This window comes from Suncus etruscus, chromosome 14 (genome assembly GCF_024139225.1).
Source record: "Suncus etruscus isolate mSunEtr1 chromosome 14, mSunEtr1.pri.cur, whole genome shotgun sequence".
Lineage (NCBI taxonomy): Eukaryota > Metazoa > Chordata > Mammalia > Eulipotyphla > Soricidae > Suncus > Suncus etruscus.
The window spans coordinates 91,606,526-91,630,243 of NC_064861.1; the positions used below are offsets into that span (position 1 = coordinate 91,606,526).

General features: G+C 41.1%; 1 protein-coding gene across 1 annotated transcript in view; it reads left to right on the forward strand.

Annotated features, from left to right (window-relative positions):
* LOC126027521 (sulfotransferase 2A1-like) overlaps positions 1–23,718 on the forward strand; it is a 158,705-nt gene that overhangs the window by 102,548 nt on the left and 32,439 nt on the right. Inside the window, exon 3 of the mRNA XM_049786513.1 lies at positions 2,822–2,916. Coding sequence (XP_049642470.1) covers positions 2,822–2,916 — 95 coding nt within the window. The remainder of the gene's footprint in view (positions 1–2,821; positions 2,917–23,718) is intronic.

A 23,718-nucleotide genomic window follows, 5' to 3' on the forward strand; every position in this document is an offset into this window, starting at 1 on the left:
AAGTCAGTGGATTTTGATTCATGCTAGTCAACCCTTCCTTTACTGTTACTATTTAAGCTTTCTGAGCTTGATAGATTTCTATGAAACTTCCCATCAAATTTCCTATGATACTACTGGGATGACATCACTATAAAATTTTCAGGTGTCAAATGGTCACATGATCCAAGATCTATAGATATGAAACAAATGTAATGACTTGGCAGTTTAATAAGGTTAAGATGAGGAGTTGAGCCCTTTCTATTGCAGAGTGTAGGGATGGTGTTGGGCTGCTGTAGTTCAGCCAAGACCAGCCTACTTTGAAAGTACTGGGGGTAATTATCTTTTGGAGGTTGGTGGAGGATCTGGGCCTCTTTTCTGCTGGGAATATAGTGGCCATGAGCTTGGGGTCTTCTGGATTTTCTGATGGCGGGGTGTATGTGTGGAGTGAAGGCTCAACCCAAATACCTTCCAAAAAATAAGACCCAGAGTTTCAATCCTATGGCCTTATTTCACTTGAGAGGACTTGGCTGGTTATATTCTTTGATTTCATTCATAGAACTGAATTCATGGAGCATTCATGGAGCTTGACATTTCTGTCAAGGGGGCAGGGGATGGCATTAGGTTATCCTCTTATTTCTTCAGCATAAATGAAAAGTTCCTTCTCTTCTTCCTCTCAGTCATATCTGAAGGTACTATATTTAAGTTAATTTACTCCAGAGTCACATTAATTTTGTGACTTCCCTCATAAGTTTGCTTCCCTCAATAATTCTTCATGTCATTTGACTTGCTTGCTACCCAGACATATGAATGTAGGTCATTCTTCCCAGAAATCATGTGACTGTTGTCTGGGTTTGGCATCTGTATATGCCCTATAAATAATCCAGTAGTGTTTTTTTCTGAATTGACCTTGCCTTTTGTTTTATTTTATTTTGTTTGCTTTTGCTTTGGGGACACACTCAGCAGTGTACAGAGTTTATACCTGACTCTCTGTGCTCAGGAATCACTCCTGGCAATGCTCAAGGTTGACCTAGGTTGACCACGTGCAAGAAAAACACCCTCGGGGCCGGGCGGTGGCGCTGGAGGTAAGGTGCCTGCCTTGCCTGCGCTAGCCTAGGACGGACCACGGTTCGATCCCCCGGCGTCCCATATGGTCCCCCAAGAAGCCAGGAGCAACTTCTGAGCGCATAGCCAGGAGTAACCCCTGAGCGTCACAGGGTGTGGCCCAAAAACCAAAAAAAAAGAAAGAAAAACACCCTCCTTGCTCTAACACTCCAGAGAAATATTAATCATATCTTGCCTGATACAACTGTGACAAAATCCTGATAGGCTACTCTTACTTGTAGACAATTCTACATAAACATGTGTGTTCAGTAAAGAGCTTTATTTACTAAAATATGAGATTAAAGTAGAAGGTCGGTTCCTTCACTCGTGCTTTTAGAACACATTTTTTATTTGTGCCATACAGAGCAGAACTCAAGGGTTACTGCTAGCTCTGCACTCAGAAATTAGTCCTGCCAGGCTTGGGGGACCATATAGGATGCTGGGAATCAAACCTGGGTATGTTTTGGGTGGGGCACGTGCAAGCAAATGCTTTACTGCTGTGCTATCAATTAGGCCACAAGAACTAGTTTTTCAATGCTCTCAAAATTTATTGTATAGACATTGACAGTTATAAAACCAAGTTGTAAACCGACAATTGGCTACTGTAAACAAACTGCTCAGAGGGACTTTTGTGCCTTCAATTTGTTGTGGAAGGAGAGAAGCGACCATTCATGTGTCAGGCTCCATAAGATTTACTGGAGTAATCTACAAGATATAATTAAGAGTTTGGTTCAAATTTGGTCTAAAAAATAGTCTTTCTTGAAGCTCATTCTCATATGAGAGCTGGATCAAGTAGCACTTGCAGTGATCATGATTTTCCACCATTTTTTTTTAGTTTTTGGGTCACACTTGGCAGCACTCAGGAGTTCCTCCTGGCTCTATGCTCAGAAATTGCTCCTGGCAGGCTCGGGGCACCACATGGTATGCCAGGATTCGAACCACCGACCTTCTGTATGCAAAGCAAATGCCTTACCTTCATGCTATCTCTCCGGCCTCAATTTTTCCCACCATTTTTTTTTATTAAAAGTGCTCAGACATAATCTACAAACCACTGGGTTTACAGTGCTTTCAGGGCCAGAGGAGAATACTACAACAGGTAAGCAACTTGCCTTGCGTGTGACCAGGTCTGATACGATTGCTGGCTCTGAGACATTGTTCCCAGAGCATTGCAGGAAATCACCTCTAGGTGCAGATTTGGACATAGTCCCTTAAGCACTTCAGGGTGTGGCCCTAACACCCCAACAGAGAAAGAAGAACACATTCAGAGATAACTTTTGGAGAGACTTGACATTCTGACAATTCATGAAATCCAAGAAAAGGCATTGCTCAAGGAAACATGTATGAGAAGGTCTTGTGTAATACCACTTGGAAAGCCTCGTCATCTATCTCATGAATACACAGGAAAGCTGGAGTTCTATCATAGGAAAAGTCTTAGATTAGGAGATAGAGAGGACATTTCCAAGGAAAATAACTCCCGTGGCAATAGTTAAAGGGAGAAGAGAGACAATATGTTCAAGATCCATGTAGTTCTGTGTTTGCACCAAAAAATTGGCTGCCAAGATGGGAACTCTGTAGAGACTTTCAGTGAACACAAGGAGAATACAGAGTAAACAGACAAGTCATCGATAATAATAATAATAATAATAATAATAATAATAATAATTCACTGAGATTTTATATGTGGGGTTCCCCCTCTACCATGGAGTGACCCACTATTTTCTTTACCTCCCCCTCTCTGCAGTGCCCTATGGATCATGGTTTGACCATGTCCACGGCTGGCTATCCATGAGAGAGCGTGACAACTTCCTGCTGCTGAGCTATGAGGAGCTGCAAAGGGTAAACTCTTGTTCCCCCATCGTACCCACACCTTTCTTCCTTCATCCTCTTCCTCTTCCTCCTCCTTTGTGTATCCAACTACCTTCGCTGCAGAGCAGAGGCATATGGCAGGTCACCAAGTGTGAGAACAGCTAGTGGCAGGGTGTCCCACTTGGGGACACTCCTCAGACTCCACACTCTTACCTGTGCCTCTTTTACAGCATGGAAAGGTATCTTCTTATTGCCCAGAGACTCGAATACAGAATAGTCACAAGGACATTGGGTCCTTCTTTATTACAGCAGGGGGTACTACTTATTGGGTAAGAATGTATGGAAGCAATTAATTTATACATCCCAAAATGAATACAGGATGCAACCTGCTGTGTGACTTCCCAGAAGGATGACAGAAGTAATAAAATATCCACTAAAGAGAAAGAAGAAATTATCTGGCTTGGGCAAGTACTGAGCTAAGCCAACCCATGGGAGGAAAGGGTGGAAATCCAGAAGATTGACCCATGGATAGCTTTTGGGTTCTGTCACTGAAAAATTGGAGGAAAAACAAAGGCTTCTACCCTTCCACCTGCCTCTCAGCACCACCATCCCATATCTGGGATCTTTCAACTCCCACCAGTAACTTCCTAACACATGCATTTACTTTAGATACCGAGTCCAACTAACTCATTCTTGGGAGGGGGCAGAGTGGAGAGCCTTCCAGTAACCTACACAATCTTCTTGACAGCTATTTCTAAAGCTGTCAATTTTCTTGTGAAACTTAACCAGGACACTGAGAGGAATTGTCCATTAATTCCAGTAAAGTCCTTCCACAGATCCATACACACTTCTTGTCTTCTGCTGGTTCCCTGTAGGTGCCAAGCACTGCATGCAGAAAGACACTATAAATAAATGTATGGTATCCTTAGTCAGAGGTAGTTCTGGACTCAGTTTTACTTGATGGAATCACAAGATTAACAATTGGACTCTTAAAACTTTGTCAACACTTCCCTGGCATTGTTCTTGGTCATAGCATCTAGCACCTTTTCAACATTGTACTAATGTGCCAGTCCTTAGTTGCCTGCCACTAGGTCTTTTGCTTTTGAAGGCTGCACAGTTACTCCTCTCTTTCTCCCTGGGTGGCTTTTTTCCCTCTTATCTGCTCTCAGCAATCTTCCTCTCTCCAGTCCTTGCTCTTCTGTGGTTTTCCTCCAGGACCTGAAAAACACTGTGAAGAAGATAAGCCAATTCCTGGGTGTGGAATTAGGACTGGAAGCCATAGACTTAGTCATTGAGAACAGTTCCTTCCAGGCCATAGAAAATAATAATATGTCCAACTATTCCTTCATTGAGGAGAGCGTTTTAAATATAAAAGTATCTCCCGTATTAAGAAAAGGTAAGAGAAAAATTCTCTGCTGTAAAATAGAACACTAAGCTTGGGTCCAGAAAGTGACTGAATTCACTCATATACATCATCCATCAACCACTGGTCCTCTCCCATGAACTATATGGGAGAAATTCTCTCATAGTCATAATCTATGACTCCAAACACTGGCTGAAGCTTATTCTAGCTACTGGGAAGCATCTGAGTTGTGTGAGTTCCATCTACCGATCTCTTCAATCAGGCCTGTCCTACAGAGAGAGTGCAGGTGAATTCCCACCTGAATGACCTGTGAAAGGAAAATCAACCTAGGGAGATGGTCGAGTGTTAGTAACCCCTTTGGGGATTAGTATTGCTAACTCTCTTGAACAAGAAAATATCTCAAGGAATGTATTTTATCATAGAAAAGGACAAATTTTTCACTTGGCTAAAAGCCCATCTTTCTCTAAGTCTTTGTAAGATGGCCAGAGCAATAGGACTGTGGGAAGGGCATTTGCCTTGCATGAGGCTGACCTGGCATCCCATATGGTTTCCTGAGCACCCCAGAAGTGATTCCTGAGAAACCCCTGAATACCACCAGTGGGACCACAAAACAAAATGAAACAAACCAGAAAAGACTTTGCAAAGTCCCTATATAAAATACACTGTTTTATCCATCCTTGGACTCAATATAAAGAGTTTCCAGGATATAAAGAAGAATAGCATAGGCAAAACCTTTTGCTTAAATCTATCCAAAATGGTGTGTCATAGAATGGAGAAAACAAATCATCTTAATATTCATCCTAGTCGGGCTGTCACCCAGGGCCATGGGGTCATGGAGTGTCACTCTGATGGCCTTGTTAACAGGGGACTTTCCTAGACTCTTGTAATCATTATTATTTACTGTGCTGTGTTTTCCTGTGTGTTAGTTTTCACAACAAACAGTAGATTTGCTGAGGCCCAAGACTTGATTATGGTTCTTTCCCTTGGTATAGGGATTTACATTCTGTAGTTCATACCACTGCATTTTGGAAATACAACTTTACTCACAGGTCAGGGCTGATGCTATTGAGGATTGGAGTGTATGGACAGCTGGGGTGACAGTCTGGTACTTTGTGTGTGGGAAGGACACTACTCTTGGGCAAAGTGGAAGGAGAACTTCCCTCAGTCTAATTTTTGTCTTTGAAAGTTTAGTGAATGCCTAACCCCTGACTCAGAACTTCAGAACTGTATTTGGAGGCAAAGCATTTAAGAAGTCATTATCAATATGAAGCATTAAGATTCAGCCTAGGGGCCGGAGAGATAGAATGGATGTAGGGAGTTTTCCTGGCATGCAGAAGAATGGTGGTTTGAATCCCGGTATCCCATATGGTCCCCCAAGCCTGCCAGGTGCGATTTCTGAGCGTAGAGTCAGGAATAAGTCCTGAGCGCTGCCGGATGTGACCCAAAAATCAAAAACCAAAAACAAACAAACAAAAAAAGAATCAGCCCTAACAGACAAAGGATCCCTTAGAACAATGAAAGTTGGAAACAATCACTCTGAACAAGAACTGAGTGCTGAAAGGAGAGAAAGTGATAGGCATGATATTTCTTTTGTGACAATTTTGCAAATTACAGTATCTTAAAGAAGAAAAGGAAGAGAGAGAGACAGACAGAAGAAAATTGTTTGCCAGGGATGCAGGCAAGCGAGTAGAATGGAAGGGAAGTTGTGGGTATTGGTCACAGGAAATATGCACCCGTGAAGGGACAGACTTTAGACATTTTATGACCAAAACTCGATCACAAAAAATTTAATATCTGTGTATCTCATGAGAATTTAGTTAAAAAGTTTATTTGTTTATTTATAAAAACAAGCCCTAAACTGACATGGCTGTATAAAGCCACATAATACCCATATAAGCAGTAAGATACAGGTGAGCACAAGGAGAGAATGTTAAGAAAGCACATCCCACCAATGGGAGTAAACTCCCAAAACACCTCAAAGATTCTGACATCTAAATCTGGAAATTTCCACCTCTAGACTGAGATTAATCAGGGGCAAATAAATTTCCATTCTTTAAAAAGAAAAGGAGGGGCTGGAGAGATAGTACAGGGCACCAGTCATTTGCCTTGCATGAATCTGACCAGATGTGCTCACAAAGCCAAGAGTCAAGCCTGAGAATGCCAGGTGTGACCCAAAACCAACAAAGAGAAAGAAAGGAAAGGGTCTTTAACCATCATTGCATGCCCACATGTTTACCCAAGTGAGGTATTTAACTGTCCTTTTCTGCATCAGGATCTGGTAGAGTTAAGTGTTATATCTGGGCCAGGAGATGCCTGATTTTGTAGATGTGACAATAACCTAACCTGTGTCTCTCCTTTATTTCTCGTCAGGTGTTACTGGGGACTGGAAAAATCACCTCACAGTGGCCCAAGCAGAAACCTTTGATAAAGTATACCAGGAGAAGATGAAAGATCTTCCTTCAGAGCTGTTCCCATGGAACTAACATCCAATAATGTTCAGGATCTCATACAGATGTGAATCGCTGTTTTGCTTTCACACCATTGCATGCCTGGTGTGTATATATGTGTGTGATTGTTTAAAATCTTTGATCTCATCCTGGAGCCCTGATCAACTCTGTAGTTTTCAGAACATAGTCAACACTGACCTCTGTCCTGTTCATTGATTTTACTGGCAAATCAGCTTTGGAAATAAAGCATGCTTGTATGTTTCACACAATTATAAATAAAGATGGCTATGATGGTATTTTTTTTTTCAGTCAAAAATTTTTAGTCAGACAAACCTAAGGCAATTAGGATCAGAGAATTATATTAGAAGTGCGGTTAGAAAAATGACTACACTGACAACTATCATAACAATGTGAATAAATGAGGGAAGTAGAAAGCCTGTCTCAAATACAGGCAGGAGGGGAGTGGGAGGAGGGAGATGGGGGCATTGGTGATGGGAATGTTGCACTGGTGAAGGCGGGTGTTCTTTATGTGATTGAAACCCAACTATAATCATATTTGTAATCAAGGTGTTTAAGTAAATATATTAAAAAATTTCTCGAGTAAGATAGAGTCTTGCTGGGTCAGCTAATGTCCATATTAAAGGGCCAAGTCTGGGTCCTGCCCTCTCCTCTCAGCATTGTGAGTTGATTCATCAGGCTTCATTCACTATGCTTCTTCCCAGGGTCTGTAATGATCAGTAGATTCTGTTACTTCGAGCTTACAGAGAGTGGCCAGGAGCTCTTGACGGGCTATAGGCTGACAACTCTCTGAATTCCCTATAGTTGGTTCTGCCTCTCTGGGATCCCCTGCACATGTCCTTGGCAGATTCTTCCCTCTCAGCCTTTTTCAAGTTTTTCAAGCTCCACCTCCCACTGTTTCCTTGTATGTGAGCACGTGAAGAAGACCCTGTGTCTTGTTGACTTACTTGCCTTCTTGCTTGAATCTGGGGCTCACAGAAAAGACTTATCCCCTGGGAAAAAAAAGAGGTCATGGTCAATACTCAGAGAAAAAGAGATCAGGGGTCAGAGTGTGTGATGAATCCCAAGAGCTTTGGTCTCTTCAGAACATGAAATCTCATTTGGAAATATTCTGAGAAAATTGAAGATGGATCAATGTCATTGTCTCTTACCCCTGAGAAGCATAATTCTTTGCCCTCTTCCTGGGAAAACCGGTCTATCTCCAGGAACTAACAACATTATATTAAGGAATATTCTGGGGGAAATAAAGATGAGAGATCAATGTTTGATCACCATCTCTTACTCCAAGAAGCACAATCCCCTGCCTCCCTCCTGGGACAACTGGTCTACCTCCAAAAACCTGCTTCCATTGTATTAGGGACTGTGAAGCTGAGAGGAGTCCAGAAGATGATAAGGAAAGACGGCAGATGAGTTTTCTCTCTTCCCAATGTTAAAAGCCACCATTGATATCCTATTGATTGGCCACTTGATGATAAACTGTGAAACATTATTAGAACCAATTTTGCAAATTTAAGTGAAGGAAGTTGTTTAAAAGCTGCCAGAGAGCTAACACAAAAGTAAGGTGCCTACCTTACAACAGCGGCAGTGACCCAGTTCAAATCTTCAGTCCCACAGAATCCCCTGAGTACTTCTTGGGGTCATTTCTAAGCACAGAGTCAGTGACTTTGCCAGCTACGGACCCTACAAATCCAAAATAAAATGAAAGGGCTGGAGTGATAGCACTGTAAAATAGGGTGTTTTCCTTGCACATGGCTGACCTGGGTTCTATAGCTGGCATCCCATATAGTACCCCGAGCACTCCCAGGAATTATTCATTTATTTATGTATGTATGTATGTATGTATGTATTTATTTATTTATTTATTTATTTATTTTTGGGTTTTTGGGTCACACCTGACAGCACTCAGGGGTTATTACTGGCTCTACTCTCAGAAATCTCTCCTGGCAGGCTCAGGGGACCATATGGGATGCCGGGATTTGCACAACCATCCTTCTGCAAATGCCTTACCTCCATGCTACCTCTGTGGCCCCAGGAAGTATTCTTGAACTAGAGCCAGGAGTAACCCCTGAGCACTGCTGATTGTGGCCCCAAAACCAAAGAATAAATTCCATTTAATTAATAGGGAATTTTCACACGGTTGGTAGAGTAACAGAATAATGTAAAATGTGCTAACCATAGACTCAGCCCACCTGGTGGCCTTGTTTGGATTCAAGGATCCATACAAGGGGTACATTTGGGAATGGATATGTGTACCATATGTGGTGCTCTGAGTACTACCAGGGATCATTCCTGAACTTAGAACCAGGAATTTCCCTTGAGTGTGGCTGTTGTACACCCCAAACTCTAATAATAACAACTAATTATATAATATTAATTATTATATATTGTATAATATGACTTACAACATAACAGTTATATGTTATGCAAATAACGTATTTTGTATAACATTATTTAGAACCTAATAGTAGATGCTTCCATATAATGTAAATATAATTACCAGTGTGATTAACTGTTAAGTATTAATAACTAGTTTATTAAACATCAATTAGATCAATGAACAATTTATTAATGAATAATTATATTAATCACTAATAATTGGTATCATTGGAGATATAAATATTGTGACTCTCATCTGGTCCTAGAAAAACTTCAGAAGTTCCACTAGGTCTGTATTCTTTTTGCTTATCTGTATCTTTGACTTTGAGGCCATACCCAGGGGTGCTCAGGACTTATTCCTGGCTCTGTGTGCAGGAATCACTCTTGATAGTTCTGGGGCTGCCTGGGATCAAACCCAGGTCAGCTGCATGAAAGCAAAACCCACGGCTCACTGTCCTATTGTTCTGGTCCAATGATTATTTTCATAATCTTCTTTCTATTATTCATAGAATCATGATGCTCCCTAAAGCTTCAATCTCTTTTACACTTTTCCTTAGAGACTAACTATTCTATTTGCGTCCCTTCTTCAGCACTTGACTTTTCTCTGAGTGTTCTCCTTATTAGAGACTATGCGGGTTCATACCAAGCCTACTTGTCTGCCCACAGGGCCCAGGTTAAATGGTTTTTCTGAATGTTTCTGAGTGTGTGATTAATATTTTAATTTTCTGGCATGAAATGTGCTTTTGTTGCATTTTACTTTCCCAGTACAAATGAGATGTAAGTTCAAAGCGTGCAGTGAATTAATGAATGGCCATAAATCTTGTGAAATAATTAACAAAGGATAAACAAAAAAAATGGAGCAAATGTTAAAACATTCAAATATAGAATCTTCTATTCCAGCCAGAAGAGAGGCCGTTTGAAAACTCTCTCCTCTCTCTCTCTCTCTCTCTCTCTCTCTCTCTCTCTCTCTCTCTCTCTCTCTCTCTCTCTCCAGAGACCCATACATCTTTCTTGGTAACAACAAAACCCATAATGAGAATCTGTCTCCTCCTGAGCAAAGACCCAAGGTTAGCAAGGACCCAAGGTTGTTGCAAGTCAGCCCCTGAAGAGGTTGACTGATGGAGGGATGAATGAGGTCTTTCCCCTTCAGCTCGAAGCACGCGTCTGCCACCCTGTCTAGCTGATGGTTCTGAGGTGAAACAGCGGGTAAACAGCTCGCAGACAGTAAGGCTGGTGGAAATATTAGCTTTATTCGGAGGACAAGACTGAAGTCCAAAGCCTCAGCATCAGTTTCTGCCAAAAGCCTCTCGCCTTCCACAGACCCTTGTTTTTATCCCCCAGAATCAGGTACCACCCAATGGTGGGATCAGATACCACCCAATGATGGAAGCAGAATTAGGTACCACCCTAGGGTGGGGGCAGAATGCCAGGTCACACCCTAGGGTAGGGCACAATCACTGATCAGAGTAGGGTCAGTAACATAATAATCCCCTAAAATATTTACATACACAACACAAGGTGAAGGGCTGCACCTTCACCAGTCCCACTCACCTCTCTCCTGGAACCCTGACCCAATTCTGTTTATGAGTGTGTTTGTGGCCCCATGCCCTGCAGAACCTGACCCTAACTCATTGATTCAGGACTAATATAGATAGAGCTTCTCTGGGGCTAAACAGCGGGGACTGTGTTTGCCTTAAATGCAGCTAGGCTGGGTTCAACACTTGGCGTCTCATATGGTCCCTTGAGCCAGCCAGGAGTGATTCCTGAGTTCTGGGTATGGTGAAAGAAAGGAAGCCAGGAAGAAAAAAATTAAAAAAAGAAGGGAAGAAGGAAAGAAAGAGAGAGAAAAAGAATTAAAGAAAAAAGAAAGAAAGGAAGAAAGAGAAAAGGGCAGGTAAGAAGGTAGATAAATAGGTAGATAGATGAATAGGTATGTACATATATAGATATATTGATAAATATGTAGGTAGGTAGGTAGGTAGATAGATGGTACATAGATACTTAGAAGCATAGATCCTGAAAGATGGCAACTGGTGAAGTGAGAATTTTCCCCTGGCTGCCACATTCCTGTGGATGCCAGAGGGACTGTCTGCTGAGGTCCTCCCCACCCCACCCCCCAACTCTCAACATCTTTCTACTCCATTTCAGCTTCACTGCCCTGTGCTCAGGCCACTTTTTGTCCTGAGAAGAATTTGACCACAGTTAAATACTCTGGTCTTGGGAGAAATTAGAAGTAAGACTATAGAAATTACAGAAAATAAAAACAATATAAAATATTAAGAAAAAGAATGGGGAGATAGTACAACAGGAACCTGCTTTGCATGCACTGAATCTGGATTTTTAAATCTCAGGCTTCTCTGAAAGTCCCTTGATCAATGATACCCTGGGGAGACAGCATGCCCTGAACCTGCCCTGAGTAGGAGGGACAGTGTTGGAGCACAGAACCTCCTAGACTCTGCAGGCATTGGAATGGAATTTTGAAGGTGACAGTTACAGGGCTGCTGGGGACCTTGGTGACTTTGCTTTTTTGTATCTCTAGGCTAAATTCAGGTGAGACCAGAAGATATGGAGGAAGAAGTAGAGAGGAGGTGACCTGGGAGGCTACAATGAGATTTCAGGAGAAACAGGAAAGGAATGAATTGTTTGCATGGTCTGTTATTTAGATAGTTGTGGGATTTTTTTCTGTTTATTTGTTTCACTTTGCTTGTTTGCTTGTATTTGACCAGGGGGTTGGGTCATACCCAGTGGTGCTCAGGACTTTCTCCTGGCTCTGTGCTTAGAAATCTCTCTTAGTACGCTCTGGGGACCATATGGGATGCGGGGGATCAAACCTGGGTGGGTTGCATGCAAGACAGATGCCCCGTCCTCTGTACTATCTGTCTGACCTGGTATTTTATACCTTTAGTTATTTCTTTCCGTTGTTGTTGTTCTTTGTTTGGCCAAGAGATTGAGCCATAGCTGGCAATACTCAGGGCTTAGTCCTGTCTCTGTGCTCAGGAAACACTTCTGGCAGTGCTCATGGGAACATTTGGATGCCAGGAACCCAACTCGGTTCTGCTATGTGCAAAGCAAGTGCCCTCCCATGCTGTCATGCCATTACTGCCTACCATTGTTCATTCTTGTCTTCAGGTTTTTCACTATATTACCCTCCTCTGGAAATTGGTAGGAGTCTTCTGCCACTGATTCACCTCCCTTGGGTTCACAGGTCACTATCCTCAAGGTTCTCTCTATTTTTTGCTCACTCACTCTAGTTTATGTCTACTTACTGCATGAAAAGTCCTCCTAGGCCACAAAGTCTCATTTAATTGGTTGATACCCAGACCCTTCCACGTCTGCATACCTTCCCTTCAGAAATATAGCTCCTTGTTGTTGTCTGTGGATCAACAGTCTTTGATGTAGAATTTTCATTCTCCATCCCCAAATTATCCCATTTCATCTGTCCCAAATGATGGATTTTAGGACATGTGCAGAGTAGGCCAAGCATTCCAATGACATCCCACCCCTATTCATGCCTCCCAGAACATCTCTAATTCTAGGACATTCCCATCATGTGCAGGAAGGTGCCAGATTCTAGAACAGTTCCTTTGCCATTAAGTCCATAAATCTCAACTATTTCTACCACCACAATATAGATGTTTGTTATAGAATATATCTATCTTTCTCCACCAGTGGTTTGTACCCTATGCTTGCCCCAATTTTATACCCTCTACACTACTCTCTTTCTTTCTTTTTTTTTGTTTGTTTGTTTTTGGGCCACACCCGGTGACGCTCAGGGGTTACTCCAGCTATGCGCTCAGAAGTCACTCCTGGCTTGGGGGACCATATGGGACGCCAGGGGATCGAACCACGGTTCGTCCTAGGCTAGCGCAGGCAAGGAGGCACCTTACCTCTAGCGCCACCGCCCGGCCCCACTACTCTCTTTCTATTCCTCTAGATTGGTCTAACCTTTTATTTTCTACACATGGGCACAACCCATCTTAAATCAATATTTTTTAAAAGGGAACATAGAAGGCTATTTTAGGGAGTTCCCTGGAAATTTACATTGATGAGTAGAATAAATTGTCAAGTGTTGCATTAAATAATTAATGATGGGGCTGGATGGCGGTGGATTTCTTTCCGTGCCATCCCAGTCCACGTGGCTCTGCAACCTCCATGCAGTCGGCGAGTCCCAGGCCCAGGTGAAATCACTCACTCACAGTTAGGCGTCAGGAAGCAACAACTTTATTCAAGCCCTAGCCACCACGCGTGTGTGGCCTATTCAAAACCTTTCAAGCACAGCAATATTTTGCTAGCCCTGCATCTTATTTCCTGTTAGCCATCTTCCCTTTGGGCTCCATGCTGGTCAAAGACCAGAACACAGAAACCCAGAAGCCAGAGCGCACAGCAGCGCAAAAAGGGCAAAGAGCCAAAAGGGGTGAAGAGCCAAAAAGGGCCGAATTCCCTTGGTTCAAGCCTTATCTAACATTTCCAAGACCCCTCCCAGGAATGGGAGGGTCTCGCAGGTAAGGTTACACCTACTATCCGGTTCCCAAGACCCCTCCCAGAAATGGGTGGGTCTCAGGGTTTCAAATAGGTACACCCACAGTCAAGGCTAGAACAGATTACTCCTGGGAGAGACCCATTAAGACGTGAAAGATGATAAAACCCACGGGACATCTTATGAGCCAGGGAAGAGAGAATCCAGACAGGTTGATCACCCAACTGCACATGGGAACCACCAAATATATCCACCCTGTTTCTTCTCCTATGAACAGAGTTGGAAGGGAGGGTCAGTGTACCATTCTCTAGCTTGGGACCTCCAAAACAAAGTTCTGGTGTTGTCAAGACAAGTACTGCCATGTTTGGTATCACTTCTGTACAGTTTAGAGAGATTCTCAGAGCTGGTGGTGGTAGATCAGGACCTGTGGACAGAGAGTACAAAGAAGGTCCCCAATGTTTTCCTTTGGAGATTGAAAACTAGGTGACAGAACAGCTTTGAGGACTAGCTATGATCTCCACTGACTTGTCTTCAGGGTTAGACTCTGGCATCTGCCACATTTCATTTCTTTCTCTGCTGCACTGGGGGAAGGAAGGAACAACCAGTGTGGCTGTGGGAGACAAGGGAGGGCAAGCATATGGGGACTGGGCTAACCCAGGCCCAGTGCCCATGCACACTGCTTCCATACTGTGTGCACCTACTCTGGGGCTCCTGTTTCCATTGTTCAGAGACCAGCGACTTCGTCTATCCATTCTCCTACAAGGACATCACCTACTATACTTGCACTTCCAAGCACAGTGATTGTGCTTGGTGTTCTTTTAACTACCATTTCAATGGTCTCTGATGCTACTGCACAGCCAATGGTACATGCCAAGCAGAAGCCACGGGAGCAGCTGAATCCCTCCTGAGGTATGTAGGGTGTCCTTGAGTGTCAGAACCCCCTGATTTCTATCCTTATAAAATTACTGCGTGGAGAAGTCACAGCCTGAGGCTGTAGGCTGAGTCCTCCCTGGCATGTCCTTCTCTTCTGGGCCCTGCAGATACTGCATCCTACATGTTTCCCTTCTTGTATGGAAACACGCTCATTTTCAGATGTATCAAAAAAGACTATGTTCTAGGTGATCATGGTATTCCCCTTTGAAATAAGCAGAGGAGGAGTCAAAATCTTGGGATGTCTTTAGAGACTTTATTTTTATAGGTCAATTTTATTTAGTTATTTTTTTTCCTACATCAGGCAATGTTCAGGGCTTATTCCTAGCTCTGTGTGGTTCTACATGGTGGAACAACTGACTTGTGGGTGAACAGCTTGCATTGTGAGTTTTTTTTTACCTGCTATAACATTCATACCTATGTGGATTTCTTATTGCAGAGAATTACTACCAGGCCAGCTTCTTCTATCCTCCCCATATAGGGGAAATGAGATATCCCTTTCCCTCCTGGGAACTGTGGAATAAACAAACCTCAACTCAACCTCCCACGAACGTCTCATTATAGCTGCACTCAGAAATAACTCCTGGCAGGCTCAGAGGACCATATGAGATGCCAGAGATCAAACACGGTTGGATTGCATGCAAAACAAATATCATACCCACTGTGCTACCCTAAGATACATATTTATAAACTTGTTTATGATTGAGCCAGGAGTAAATCCTGAGTGCTGCCAAGTATGGTCCAAAAGCCAGAAAAAAATAGCTGTTCAAGATTGAGTTGAGTTTTAGTCATATAATATCTTATACCCACCCCTTTATCAATGCAAAATTCCTATCACCAATGTCCATTTTCCTTTCCACCACACCCTCTCCTATCCTCCTTGCTTCTGTATCAGGTATTAGTCCTGCTTTTTTCTTCTATCTTCTTTTCCCCTTTAGACACCATGCTTTGTAATATTGCAACTGAAGGGGTTTCATGAGAAAGCATCTGGTAAACAACTCCCCTGACTTAAACATGGAAATAATAAAATTTTTTCAATTTGGTAAATAATTGACATATATATAAAACCAAGGAAAAGACTTTCAAACAGACCCTATGTCACTGGGAAAGACAGGAATAGATACCCTCTTCAGTGCTCTGTCTTCTGCACCATCTCTGATTCTCTTTCTCACCAATGCTCAGAGGTAACTCAGCTGCCCCAAGAGGATACTAAAGATGATGAGCTTTGGAGTTCTGCGATGTGCAAATGATACAATCCCTGTAATGTTTTTGTTTGTATTTTTTCTCTATTCAGTACCTAGATAATACTTGATGTTCTGAGGTGACAGAGGTCCAGGTTTCATCACCAGCCTCCCTGAGACCAACTTTTAACCAATTTATTTGTTGACTTTAACTTATTCTGATCTTGCTGGTCTGATACCATCTCGTCCAAGAACTTCACCCAAGGAGCACCAACATCTGGAGACCATGTAGGACTAATTAGAAACAAATGTTGGGTCATATCACGATCTTGATGAATTTCTAAGTGATAAATTTCTAATTAATAAATTGTTGCAAGTCAGCCCCTGAAGAGGTGGATTCTGCCACCTTTTTGCTTAGGTATTGGTTCTCTATTATACAAGTGGATTATTCCATTTTGCTTTAAACTAATTGGTTTTGATCTAAGGACAATCACTGCAGTTGGATGGTTGTGGTCTATATTATAAATGAAAATTGCATTGTCTCCAGCCGTCATAGTTTATGGAATTTTTGTGTTGGCTCACTTTGTTACTGTGAGCATAGGTATTAGCTGGTATTTAGGAAATAGAAAGTGTAGAAATGGTGAGGCTAAAACCAGTATGGATAATAAGGAAATCTTTCTGACGAAAATTCAGACCAAGGTGCGGACTGATGATCCCAGCCCCACCAACAACAATATAGGAATTTTTGCTGGAAGAAAAACAAATCAGAAAGTTAAGCCTGATTCTAGTGAATCGCATGACAGTAGTGACTCAGATAATGATCAACCTCGGGTGCTAATTCAAGAAGTGAGGCCTGATTCTATTTACAAAATTGAATTGCACAACAGTGCAGATTCAGACGATGAACCACACGCATGGCCTAAGAGCTCTATTCAGAGTAATTTTGCTAATCTGGCCTCATCCCCTTTACACAAGGTAAATGTTTCTAACTATGTACCCTATCAGATGGAAGAATTAGATTGGTTTAAAAAAGCATGCAAAGAGTATGGTCCAAAATCACCATACAGTGTGGAGTTACTAAAATTTTGGAGTCATAACTCATCTTGGACTTTGTATGATTTTAAAAGAATCGCTGAAAAATGCCTGTCATCTAAACAGCGAACTGAATGGGAAATGTACTATTCAGAAGGTGTAAAAGCCAAATTATATAGCCTGGATGTTACGAAAAAAACAAGTGTCAGGTGTTACTCTAACATATGAATTATTGATGGCAAAAATCAATTTGCAAATATTCAGACACAAGCAGCTTTACCTAAAGAAATCTTAAATCTAATTAGGGATATTGCATTGTCATCATGGAAAAAAATTGATTCTAACAGCATTGGTAGAGGAAACTTTTTAAAGATTACCCAAGGCCCTTATGAGCCATATGCAAAGTTTGTAGGTAAGATTAAAGATGCTTTGAAGTTACAAGTCGAAGATGAGGAGATGAGAAACTTCCTAGTAAAATCTTTGGCTTATCATAATGCAAATTCAGCCTGTAGATTAGTAGTGAATACATTAAATGAAAAGGTAGATGTGAATAATTTCCTTTATGCCTGTTGGAATGTCTATGGGGAACCTCAAACCCCACCCCACTTAAACTCGGTACAAACCTTCCCAGTTACCAAGGGAATGATGCCTTACTTCCCTCGGGGACAGAGCACTTTCCATAAAGCAGGTCTTTGCCCAAAATGCAAAAAGGGTCACCACTGGGAGAAAGATTGCAGATCCAGAAATCTCATTGATAATAACCTAAGAAGAGGTTTCAACACAATCCCCAGGAGGCAAATCGTCTCCTACCATTGTGGAAAACAGGGGCATATCAGAAGGAATTGCCATCTTCTTTTAAATTCAGCTCCTCAAGGACACACATACAAAATGCAGGGAAATGCCCATAGGGTCTCGCCCCAGGCCCTTCCAAATCAGGGGCAAAGTTCACAGACAATAATCCTTCCAAGCCCAGCCCAAGAAAATTCATCATTATAAGGAGCGCCAGATTATACATATTGTGCCCAGAGGACATTACAATTTACCCAGGAGCATGCCCTTACATGTTAGAAACTGGCATTGTGGGCCTGCCACCCCCAGATACTATGGGTTTGATTCTTGGCAGAAGTCCCCTCAACATAAAGGGTTTATCAGTAACCACTGGTGTCATTGACTCAGATTCTATGGGAGAAATCATTGTAGTTATTACCATACCAGTTACATGGACCTTTAAAAAAGGAGAAGCAATTGCCCAGATAGTAATATTGCCTTATGTCAAATTTGGGACTTCAGATAAGACTCGAATTGGAGGTTTTGGAAGTACAGATCCGGGTGCTGCTCAAAACCCAATCATGGCTCTGGTTACTAAATTTAAAGATGAACACCCAATGATCAAACTTCACTTGGAAGGGCAACCCTTTGATGGCATGATAGATATGGTGCTCAGGTTACTGTAATTTCTGATAAAGAATGGCCAGAAAATTGGCCTCTTCAGAAAATTCAGTAAAAATTCAAAAAGTGGGGCCCGGAGAGATAGCACAGCGGTGTTTGCCTTGCAAGCAGCTGATCCAGGACCAAAGGTGGTTGGTTCGAATCCCGGTGTCCCATATGGTCCCCCGTGCCTGCCAGGAGCTGTTTCTGAGCAGACAGCCAGGAGTAACCCCTGAGCACCGCCAGGTGTGGCCCAAAAACCAAAAAAAAAAAAATTCAAAAAGTGATAATCAGACCTCACATGGACCTGAAGGACCCCCGCAGGGAGACCCTCTCTCTAGCCTCAGGATCTGCGCACACCCAAAGAGACTCAGAGACCGAACTTGCTGCTATCACATGAGGGTTTATTCGAGCAGAGAATCACACCAGCATGCTGGGACCAAATCTCATACCTCAGAGTTGAGTAGAGGAGATTCGGTCCCGTTCCAGAATTTAGCAAAGCTTATATAGGGCAAGAACCATACATATCATAAAAAACATACATGTCAGGAAGGAGGTATTTTTCTTATCTTATGCCATAGAAGAAGTTACTCGTCAGAGTCCAGGAAGGAGGTAGCTTGTTTATCATGTGCAACAGATGGGGTTGTGTCCTGCCCTGGGGGCATGTGTGTATCTATGCCCTTCCCCTGACGACATGTGTGTATCTAAAGTGGGTTAGGGGCTTTCCAAAAATTGTTGCCCAGATCTGGCTATCTGGCATTTGGTCAGTTCAAAGGGTGGGGAGGTGGGGAGTTCTCATTCAAAGGGTGGGGAGTTCTCATTCAAAGGGTGGGTGAGGTGGGGAGTTCTCATTCTACTTGTAATTTTCCAGTCCTTACTTTCATTTCACACTCTTTCAGACCCATCTCCACCTTTCGTGGGGGCCATGACCTATACAAACAGTAGAAAGAAGAATTCCACAACCCATTAGCTCCAGAAGAACCCGAACCTTCTCTTGATTTAAAAACGCAAAAATTTTAGTAGGGGCCACTACCATAAAAAAAACCAGCATCAATAAAAAGAAAATGTAAATCTGACGAACAAATTTGGACAGGTCAGTGGCCCCTTAAAACTGATAAATTAAAGGTGCTGACAGAATTAGTGGAGGAACAGCTAAGTTTAGGACATATTGAACCATCTTTTTCTCAATGGAATTCACCAATATTCACTATAAAAAAGAAATCCGGTAAATGGAGACTTTTGATGGATCTTAGAGCTGTAAATTTATCCATGATACCTATGGGCAAATTGCAGGCTGGTTTACCATCACCTGTAGTTATTCCAAAGGAATGGCCACTAATTATAATTGATCTGAAAGACTGCTTCTACCATATTCCTATCCACCCAGATAATAAAAATTGTTTTGCATTCTCAGTTCCTTCTCTCAATAACACCCATCCCTGCAGACATTTCCAATGGACTGTTCTCCCCCAAGGCATGCTGAATTCCCCAACCATGTGCCAGTTTTTTTGTAGATCAGGTTTTGAGCTCTGCTCGTGAAAAATTTCCTCAAGCCATGATATTTCATTATACAGATGATATCTTGCTCACAATGAACATTGAAACAGATTTACAGGACTTATACTCTTATGTTATTGACTGTTTACAAACATCAGGACTGAAAATAGCTTTAGAAAAAAAACAGAGAATTCATCATATCAATATTTGGGTTTTATTTTGGACCGAACATCAATAAGTCCACAAAAATATTCTATCAAAAAGAAAACCTCAGAACGCTTAATGATTTTTAGGTGATGTAAATTGGCTCCACCCTGCACTAAGAATCCTGAATGCAGAGTTGTCTAAATTTTGGAGGGTGACCCTGCTTTAGATAGCCCGAGAAACTTAGCAACAGCTGCCAAAAAATAAATTGGACATCTTCTTGAGCAGATTACAAAAATTATTTCTCTTAAGATTCATCCCAGGAGAAAAAGTATTTCTGTTAATCTTCCCTACTATAGAAACCCCCACAGGGGCCTTGATGCAACAAGCAGGACCATTGGAATGGGTGTATTTACATAACAAACAGCCTCACCCAGTTGTCCCCTACTTGCAACTGATTTCAGAGATTATTATCAAAGCAAGACTCAGATCTATATCTTTACTAGGTTTTGACCCAGATATAATAGTTTTGCCAATACCAAAAAAGAAAACTGAGTCAATATTGCCTCTTAATGAATCTCTACAAAGGGCCCTCTCAGATTTCACAGGAGAAATACCCTCCCATTATCCAGCCAGGACATTTTAAAGAAAACTCAGTTTGTTATTTCTTCAATTGTTCGGGATTCCCCTATTCCCAATGCCAAGGTTTTTTACATCGATGGATCCCAAAATGGAAAAGGAGAAATAACCAGAGACAACATTAATATGACTATAGATACCAATATAAATCTGCACAGAAAGTTGAATTAGTAACGTTAATTTACCTATTAGAAAATGTATCTGAAGCCATAAATATAGTTTCTGATTCTTTGTATGTGGTAAATTTATGTCATGTAATAGCCACTGCCTCCCTTAATGCTAATAACTCAATCATACAGAACTTACTTAAACGATTACAGCAGCTTCTTCAAAAATGAACTGAGCCCATCTTCATCATGCATATTAGAGCCCAATCAGGTCTTCAGGACTGATGGCTCAAGGAAATAAAACTGCTGACTTGCTAGCAATGCCTATATTTAAATCACCTGTAGAGGAACATTTAGCCCTACACACAAATGCTCGCCGTTTACATGTGAATTACCAAATTTCATGGAGGCAAGCTAGAGAAATTGTAGAAAACTGCAACATATGTGCACCGTTAACAAAAAAGACTCACACAGCAGGAGCAACCCAAGAGGCTTACAGTCTAATGAACTTTGGCAAGTGGATATAACTCAAACAGATTTATTGCCAAGAAAACATTATCTTCATGTTGTGGTGGACACTTATTCTCAGTTTATGTGGGCAATTCCTATGTCTTCTCAAAAATCTAAGGCTGTTTGTAGTTTTCTTTTACAATGTTTTTCAGTGATGGGTATTCCTAATGGAATACCTAATGGGCCAGCTATGTTAGCAAAACTTTTGAATTTTTTGTAAAGAATGACAGATAAGACATCTGAAGGGAATTCCTTACAATTTTAGTGGACAGGCCATTGTAGAAAGGACTCACAGAACCTTAAGAACTTAATTACAAAAAAATAGAAAAAGAGGTTTACCACCAATGGATTTGCTATCTTTGACTCTTATCACATTAAATTACTTAAACTTACCCTAAGAGGAAAGTTACACTGCAGCGGAAACACATTTTAAAGAAGATATTCAGAGACAAGAAACAACCCATAAACCTATTTGGATCAAAGAGGATGAAAAATGGATTGCTGGATATCTTCTCCTGAGAGGAAGGGGTTATGCCTATGTTTCCACAAATGACAACCCTCCCAAGAAATTTTGGGTTCCATTACACCTTGTTAAAAACCAGGCTAGCTGGTTCCTGATGCGCAGTGCCACCACCTTCTGGGGAGGGATCTGAGCGGAGCCCACGGGGGCTGCATGGGCCTAAGTTCCCGTTGATGGCTCCCGGGCTGCCCTGCTGTCCTGAGCACCCCAGACATGACTGTGTAAATAAGAGTGTTTCCTTCGAATGTTAATAAACTTTACACAGTAAAAAAAAAACAAAAAAAAAAAAAACAAAAAAAAAAAACCAGGCTAGCACAAATGATCAGGTTCAGACTATAAACTAACCTTCAGATCAAAAACAGAATACTCAAGACACTAACAACAGTAATATTTCTGAGGTCTCCAGGGCAGGGAACAAGGATTTAGCTGTCACACACCATACACTGAGTGAGACTGACGGTAGTGATAAACCCTTACACTTTGAGATGCAAAAGGAAAGACAGGAACCTGGCTTAACTGGTCTCCAAAATATAGGAAACTATTGCTACATGAACTCAATATTGCAATGCTTGCATAATATTTCAGACTTGACTCAGTATTTTCATCAAGATCATTATAAAAAGGATATTAACAAGAAAAATCTAATGGGGCATGAAGGTAAATTTGCAGAAGAATTTGGTCAGCTCATCAAAACCACAGGAAATGGATTTCATAGATATATTAATCCTGAAAGCTTCAAATTAACAATTGGTTTACTTAATGACCAGTTTGTAGGACAGAATTAGCAGGATCCACATGAACTACTGATGTTTCTAATAAAGGGACTATATCAGGATTTGCTTACTGTAAATCTAATGATGGATAAAACTATACAACTTATGGATGTATAAGGCTCATAAATCTGTTATTTATAGTATCTTTTAAGGACAATTCAAATCTATACTACAGTGTCCCACATGCCACCAAAAGTCTGAGGATTATGAGACATTTGTTCACTTGTCTCTAGTTGTCACATCTACAGATAAATGTAAATTACAGGAATGCCTCTCTGAATTTTTTAAAGAAGAAGAGTTAAGGGATGACAACAAAGTTCAGTGCAACAGCTGCAAAACTAAAAGGGATTTTTCAAAGATAATGTATTTATGGAAACTGCCACCAGTACTGATAATACACTTGAAACGTTTTGATTTTGACGGCAAACAAATAAAAAAATTGCACACTTACGTGGATTTTCCTATAGAAGACCTCAATTTAGTAGAATTCACTTCAGAGAATAAAAGCAAGATTAAGAATTACAACTTATCATCAGTGTCAAACCATTATGGTAAAGTTCACTATGGACACTGTACTTCATACTGTAAAACTGCTGCAAAACAACACTGGATCAATTTCGATGACAAGAAAATCAAAAAAGTCTCTAATACAGTGGTGAAATCCACAGCAGCATACATCCTGTTTTTTCTTCTTATAGATGTACAATGAACACAAGATAATCATTTTACTTCCTTATTGGTTGCTATTAATGCCCTATAATTCTTTCCACAGGCATGATCAATGAATAGGATTGAAAATCATAGACCCCCAATGTCACTGTTAATCATGAAATCTTACAATTTAATTTAGTCAAGGTTCACCTGAAAGAAAAATTTCTCATATATTAATGTTGTTTTTCTTTTTAGGTATACTTACTCATTTAATGACTTTCACTCTTTTTATTCTGACATCATTGCTTTATTTCCCTCAATTTAGGTTTTAAGACAAAAATGAATTCATAATGCTGACATAATGATAGTTTTTAGGTGGACTTTCTTCACAGTGCTTCTTGCCTATGATTGACTATCATAGAGTATTGTTATAAAATAACTTTCTATATATACTGTAATACACTTATAGTAGAGTTTTCCATGTTTGTATTATGCATGAAATTCTCTTTCTGACCTGCTCTGCTCTCTCAAAAAATTTTTTTTGAATTTGAAATGATTTATCTAAACAGTTTGCTGGCTATCACATTTTAAAGCGCTTTTTGTTGATTCAGCTGAATTTTTGGATCCTTTCCAACAAATATTTTTTGGTATGAGTGTAATGGCCATATTTCTTGTGAAGTCTGTATGTGTATGTCTTGTTCAGTGTCTGTCTGTTTTCATATTTTGTATATAGTTCCCC